Source organism: Olea europaea, chromosome 11, assembly GCF_002742605.1.
Source record: "Olea europaea var. sylvestris chromosome 11, O_europaea_v1, whole genome shotgun sequence".
NCBI lineage: Eukaryota > Viridiplantae > Streptophyta > Magnoliopsida > Lamiales > Oleaceae > Olea > Olea europaea.
In genome coordinates this window covers 22,872,487-22,879,572 of record NC_036247.1, presented here as the reverse complement: position 1 = coordinate 22,879,572, position 7,086 = coordinate 22,872,487, and the positions used below count along the sequence as shown (strand labels likewise).

At 36.3% G+C, this 7,086-nt stretch overlaps 1 protein-coding gene across 1 annotated transcript; it reads left to right on the top strand.

Annotated features, from left to right (window-relative positions):
* Positions 1-236: 236 nt before the first annotated feature.
* Positions 237-3,621, top strand: LOC111403798 (putative leucine-rich repeat receptor-like serine/threonine-protein kinase At2g24130). The gene is made up of 2 exons (XM_023032418.1): positions 237-2,867; positions 3,049-3,621. The coding sequence occupies exons 1-2, from the start codon at positions 323-325 to the stop codon at positions 3,426-3,428; spliced, it is 2,925 nt and encodes a 974-aa protein (XP_022888186.1). The 5' UTR covers positions 237-322; the 3' UTR covers positions 3,429-3,621.
* Positions 3,622-7,086: the final 3,465 nt, after the last annotated feature.

Genomic DNA, 7,086 nt, shown 5'->3' with positions numbered 1-7,086 from the left:
TATGTACACTAATCCCTGAAGGAACGACAGAACACATAGTTTGGCCTAATGACATGTAAACCACCAAATGTAATTAACAATGATTACGTGGCACAAAAACCATTTCACACGTGTTCAATATTCATTTTCAAAGATTAGGCTTCATATAAAGTTAGGCAGAAATTGTTACAATTTATTATATTAGGTTCTTTGTATTGGACATCTCTAGCCATAAAAGACATCCTTATAACATGGTGCAGAGCATTTTCCATCAACCCTCTTTTATATACTTCTATAGTCTGTCAAGGACTTCTTCCTTCTTTCAAATCGTATATATACAAAAATGGGGTATCGAAAATTTTCCAGGTTCGATTTACTTTTCTTGATTATAGTTTTTGATGTGGTGAGTGCAGAAAATGGTGGACAAATTTTGAACGATCGAGCTTCCCTTGTATCATTCATGTCTCAAATCACTGATGACCCTAAAAATGCTTTAAAGAATTGGAACTCTTCTGATGTATGCAAATGGTCAGGTGTAACTTGTGACAAGAATGGGACTAGAGTTGTAAAGCTTGTTTTAAGTCAAAAATCGCTACGTGGAACTATTGCACCATCTCTATCCAAGCTTTCCTACTTGTTGATTCTTGATCTGTCTGAGAACTTCTTTGAAGGTCGCATCCCTGCTGAACTTGGTTCTCTTTCCCTACTTCAAGAGATCAGCTTATCATCCAATAGTCTTGAAGGATACATTCCAACTGAATTTGGATTTCTTCATCAATTAACGTATCTAAATTTTGGAAGTAACAAGCTAACAGGTGACATGCATATGTCACTTTTTTGTAACGCCTCTTCTTCTCTTAAGTATTTAGACCTCTCCAACAATTCACTTGCTGGTGAAATCCATTTGAATAGTCAATGCGAGTTTAAAGAGCTGAAATATCTCCTCCTTTGGTCGAACCATCTTGTGGGCAAAGTTCCTCAAGCCATTTCAAACTCTTCAAAACTAGAATGGCTCGACTTGGAGTCGAATTCACTAACCGGGGAGTTACCATCCAAGATTCTGAGTAAAATGGTAAACTTGAAAGTTCTGCAGTTGTCCTACAATCAATTCTCGAGTCATAACGGTAACACTGACCTCAAACCATTTTTTGCTTCTTTAGCTAATTGCTCTAACTTGCAAGAACTCGATATGGCGGGAAATCATCTTGGGGGAGAGTTGCCTTCTATTATTGGTACTCTCTCTACTAAACTTGCACAGATAAATCTTGATGATAATCATATTTATGGTCCAATTCCTCCAGAAATTTCAAATCTTGTCAACCTCACTCTACTGAACTTGTCTAGTAATCTCCTCAATGGTTCGATCCCTCCTGAACTTTGTCAACTGGAGACACTGGAGAGACTGTATCTATCGAATAACTCACTCTCCGGCCATATTCCATCAGCTTTTGGAAATGTTCCCCATTTAGGCCTTCTTGATTTGTCGAGAAACGAACTCTCTGGTACAATCCCTGATAGCTTTGCTAACCTTTCTCAGCTAAGAAGGCTTTTGCTTTACGACAATCAGCTCTCAGGTACAATCCCACCAAGCCTAGGAAAATGCATTAACTTGGAAATTCTCGACCTTTCTTGCAATAGGATTTCAGGGACAATTCCAAGTGAAGTTGCAGGTTTGAGTAGTTTGAAACTATACTTGAACTTATCCAGCAATCACCTGCATGGGCATATTCCCCTAGAGATGAGTAAAATGAACATGGTTCTAGCCATTGACCTATCATCAAACAACCTCTCGAGCACGATCCCCTCCCAACTTGGAAGCTGTATTGCTCTAGAGCACCTCAACCTTTCGCAAAATATTTTTGAGGGGCCGCTGCCTGAATCTATAGGAAACTTGCCGTATCTCAAAGAACTTGATGTGTCCTTCAATCAGTTAACAGGGGAGATACCGAACTCTCTGCAGGCTTCGTCTACTTTGAAGAAACTGAATTTTTCTTACAACAGCTTCTCTGGGAACATAACAAACAGTGGTGCATTTTCGTCACTAACCATCCAATCTTTCCTAGGGAATAAAAGGCTTTGTGGTTCAATTGAAGGCATGCGAAGTTGTCACAGAAAACAAATTCGCCATTTATTAGTGGCAATTCTCTTTTCATTACTCATCACTCCTATATTCTGCATCGCTGGATATCCTCTAGTACATGGATCAAAATTCAGGAGGCAATCACCGGTTTTTAATCTGAAGGGCATTGAAGATGAAGAAGAAGCAATAGGAAAAGAGAGAAAATACCCAAAAATTTCTCATCGACGACTCATTGAAGCCACAGGAGGATTTAGTCCATCAACACTAATTGGGTCAGGTAGATTTGGTCATGTTTATAAAGGAGTTCTTCAAGATAACACAAGGATAGCTGTGAAAGTTCTGAACTCTAAGGCAGATGGCGACATTTCCGGGAGCTTTAAAAGGGAATGCCAAATTTTGAAAAGAATCAGGCACAGAAATTTGATCAGGATTATAACAATATGCAACAGGCCAGATTTTAAGGCCATCGTCCTTCCGCTGATGCCAAATGGAAGCCTCGAAAATCACCTGTATCCAAGCCATGAACTGAAGTGCAGATTGGATTTGGTTCAGCTTGTAAGCATTTGCAGTGATGTGGCTGAAGGGATGGCCTATCTGCATCACTATTCACCAATGAAAGTGGTGCATTGTGATCTTAAGCCGAGCAATATTCTCCTTGACGACGATATGACAGCTTTGGTCACTGATTTTGGCATCTCAAGATTGGTAAAAGTTGCCGATGAGAATGTTTCCATCAATGATTCAGCAACTTATTCCTTCGGCTCTACGGATGGTTTGCTTTGTGGTTCAGTTGGTTATATTGCACCAGGTAAGTAAAATTTTGAAGTTCAAAAAATATGCCAATTATTTGATGTTAAAAACGAAATTCTGCACAGTTCTACATACTATATGTCACGTTTTAACGTCTAAAAATCATTTTATTATTTGCATTATTATGTTGATCATACTCGCCCCTACTGATCAATCTCAATTCGTCTGTCCAATTGCAGAATATGGAATGGGAAAGCACGCATCGCCTCAAGGAGATGTTTATAGCTTTGGGGTTCTTCTGTTAGAGATTGTGGCAGGGAGACGCCCAACGGATATCCTTATAAAAGAAGGTTCAAGTTTGCACGAATGGGTTAAAAATCACTATCCGAACAGGCTTGAGTCAATTCTTGAAGGAGCAATAGAAAGGTGTGCACCATGTGCTACAATTCAAGGTGACAGCAGCAAGATATGGCGAGACGTGGTCATGGAACTGATCGAACTCGGATTAATCTGCACGCAGTACAATCCTGCCAACAGACCAACCATGCTAGATGTAGCTCATGAAATCAGTCTTCTGAAGCAGTATCTTTATAGTCCTTCGAACTTGCTCATTAAATAAGCATCAAGAAACTAAAATATTTTTGTGTCAAGAATGGCAACAAAAAAATTCTGCAATTCTAATTTTTCTGTTATTTATGCTTATTATAGCCAGGACTAAACTATTTCAGGTGGATTCAAATTTTCATTGTCATGGAGTTATTTAGAATTTTATCTTTAAACTTGGCAAGCAGTCATTTCCAGTGTTTGCATAAGATTTTTTCTTGGTAAATTAGTAGAGCAAAGATTATCAAATTTTCATTTTTTATTGCTAATTGCACAAACTTGTTGGTCCTATTGTTGGTGAATCTGCACGCCGAGTGTCCAGCACATTCAGTGCCGAGCATGGGTAGGCAAGGCCGTGCGTGCTATACTAATAAAAGCAAAAACAGTTCTAAAAAAGGTGTGAGCCTGGTGGCTTGCTCAGCTTGCTGTACTAGACATCGCACTTTTCTGCACAGGCAGACCTGACCTGGTCGCAAGAAATTGCGCATTGTGCTGAGCCACGCTGAAAATGAGTCAGACATGGCTGATCCATGTTGGGTGACATTAGTCTCTCTCACCCCAAAAGCTAACTCAATAAATGAGGTTTTTTTCTCACACATATAAACTGAATATCAACCTTATCCACAATTAACGTGTGATTACCTCAACAATCTCCTCCTCACACATCGCGCTTTGCAGGAGACCAAACACGTTTCCCCACACATATTGGCCCTTGCGGGAGACCAAACCCATCCCTCCTCATACAAACCTGTATCTCCGTAATTGTTGGGCTGGAGATTTGTTGATAAATGGGGCTTTGATACCAGTGTTGGGTGATATTTGGCTTCTCTCACCCTAAAAGCTAACTCAAAAGATGGGACTTTACCTCACACTTATAACTGAATACCAAATCATCCACAACTGATATGGGACAACCTCAACAATCCAACAAGCGAACCAAATTCAGCCTTTTGGTGGGTAAAAAACAGATAAACATTGTCAATGTCATCTAATCAGTGCCATGCACTAAAAAGGAAAGTAACTTTATGTTTTTATTTAAAAGCATATTATTAACTTAATGCATCAGTTATGGCGGCAAGATAATCATCAATGCGTAGTCGAATTGCACTTAAAAGCCTTCTTTCAGCCTACCATCAAGAATCCTAAAAAATTATATGTCACAGAAAGCTAGTGGTCTTACCCGACTCACTGCCTCCTAATATGAATCTGGATGTATTGAATTGTAGAAAAAATTAAAAATCTTATTATTATACAATATAGAGTCGTCAAGCGATATTATCAAATTTATCTAAATTGTGTGCCCTCAGGGCATAGCCTAGTGGTGCAAAGGACAGGAATGAGGTTATCTCACGCTTTGCTAGCAGTCGTAGTGTAGGGATTCGATTCTTGAGACATGGAATTGGACTCTTTATAGGCGTAGTGTACAGACAATTCTTATTCCCTGACCTACTAGGGCATATCTTACGATCTACCTCCCTCACAAAGGTCTAGGAGCGCGACGATGGGAACTCTCAAGTTGGGGTCAACCTTTAAATATATCTAAATTGTGTTGTTCGGCCTTTAATAATGACCTATGCTCTCACGGGATAATCTTTGGCCTTTTGATTTGTCTTCTATATGTTGACAGCTGACATCAATAAAAGCTATAAATCAAGTGCGTTGTACTTTGGCAGCAGTACAACTATAATCTTAATCAACAACTAGTTGAGAATCTAATCATATTTGCATTGACACCTAAAGTTGATTGATTCGGGAAAAATATCAGTTCTTTGAAAAATGGTTACCTAATTCTACCTGCTCGCATTTGATAAATGTATTTTATATATTTATTTGAACTGTTAAACTTGATCATTTATTGTTAAATTGAGAGGATTTCTACCTAGTTTAAATTAATTATGTTAATTTTAGAAAAAACCCTGCTTAGGATACAGTTGAAGCGAAAAAAAAATGCGATTTTGAGTATAATGGGAGTTGAACCGGATCATATAAGGTCTGGATTGCACATGATTAATTGAGAAAATTAAAAAAGCAATCAAAAAATATGCAAAAGTTTCAGATAGTTAAATCCAACATTGTGAAGTTGAAGACTGTATTGAAAACTCCCAAAACTTGCATTGGATCAATTATAGATTGGTTGAGGATAATGAGAATCAAGTTATAAAGATTTAAACATGAAGGAAGCGAAGTATGGAACCTTGCGATCACAAGGTCCAATCACAAAAATAGAAAATAAATCAACATCAAGTCAAAAGAATATAATGTGTGATCTCAAGCCCTAAGATTTTGCGATCCATGGTGTGTTTTTTGGGCAGAAATTTTTTTTGCTAATACAAATCATTTTCTAATGGAAAACCAAATTCTTATGTATAAATAAAAACCTTCATCTATCACTCAATGAGATAGTTTTAGAGAGAGAGAGGGGAGGAAAAAAAACACACACACACACATTTACACATTAAATTCATAGAATTACTTGGGGATTGTAGAAGAAGAAGAAAGAGATTCAAGAAGGTTGATTAAGATTTGTTAAAGAGGTTCAAGATTTCAAAATTGTCTTGCATCTTCTTTATATGCTTTAATTCTAGGTGATCTATGTTTTTGTAATAATATGATGTCTGACTAAGTGTATAGACATTAGTTAGAATAACGATGAACCCTATATTATGAGGTTCTAAACATTAATTTTCAGATTTTCACTTTAATACTTGTCGAATTTTAATGATTGTTAGGATTTTAATGCTATGTTTTTGTAATAATATGATGTCTGACTAAGTGTGTAGACATTAGTTGGAATAATGATGAACCCTATATTTTGAAGTTCTAAACATTGATTTTCAGATTTTCACTTTAATACTTGTTTAATGTGAATGATTGTTAGGATTTTAATGACTTTTCAATTACTAGCTAGTACATGATTTGTTTGTTATTCATATTTACATTTTCGAGAGAAATATCTATTAATAATTGTTGTAAAATTCAATAGGTGATAGAAATACACCGCTATACTTTGCATGATCTTATAAATGTTTTTTTTATGTTTTAATGTATTTTCATGTATTCAAATAATTCGTAGAGATATCATAGGATTATATTTTAGGATACATTCAATTCTAATCAAGAAAGATTGTGAATTTAATTAGGAATATTGATCTTTAATATCTGACAAGTGTTGTTAAAATTATGAAATTGATATTGAAATGGAATAATATTGGGGGATTCACATCCTAGTGCTTTCCATTAATTGAGTTCATACAAGCTTCTCATTTAGTTAAAAGTTTGACATTTAGACCAGTTATTGGTTTAGTTTGTTATGATAAATCTGAACAAACTATTTAATTCGATAAAAGTTATGGTTAACATGATTCTAATATAATAGCATACTATCTAAGGGTGCCCGATTCACTCTAGCCATAATAGACCTTGAGTAACCAGGTATCCACTTGTACAATACTGGCAGTAACGTCCACATTACTACTTGTCCCATATAGTACACTTGCAATTATAGCAAACAAGTTTTTGACGTCGTTTTCGAAAACTATTTTTGCTTAGTTTCCTTTTAGTTTTAGTTTCGATTCAATTTTTTACTTCTTTATATTAGCTTTAGAGGGTGTTTGGTTGGGATTAAAATTAGATTTTTTAGTAGATTCTGATAGAAGTTTTTGAAATGTGTGGTT

Coding starts and splice junctions, on each gene's coding strand:
- LOC111403798 (XM_023032418.1), top strand. CDS start 323: ATGGGGTATCGAAAATTTTCCAGGTTCGATTTACTTTTCTTGATTATA. Junction 2,868..3,048: donor AGTTGGTTATATTGCACCAG/GTAAGTAAAATT, acceptor GTCCAATTGCAG/AATATGGAATGGGAAAGCAC.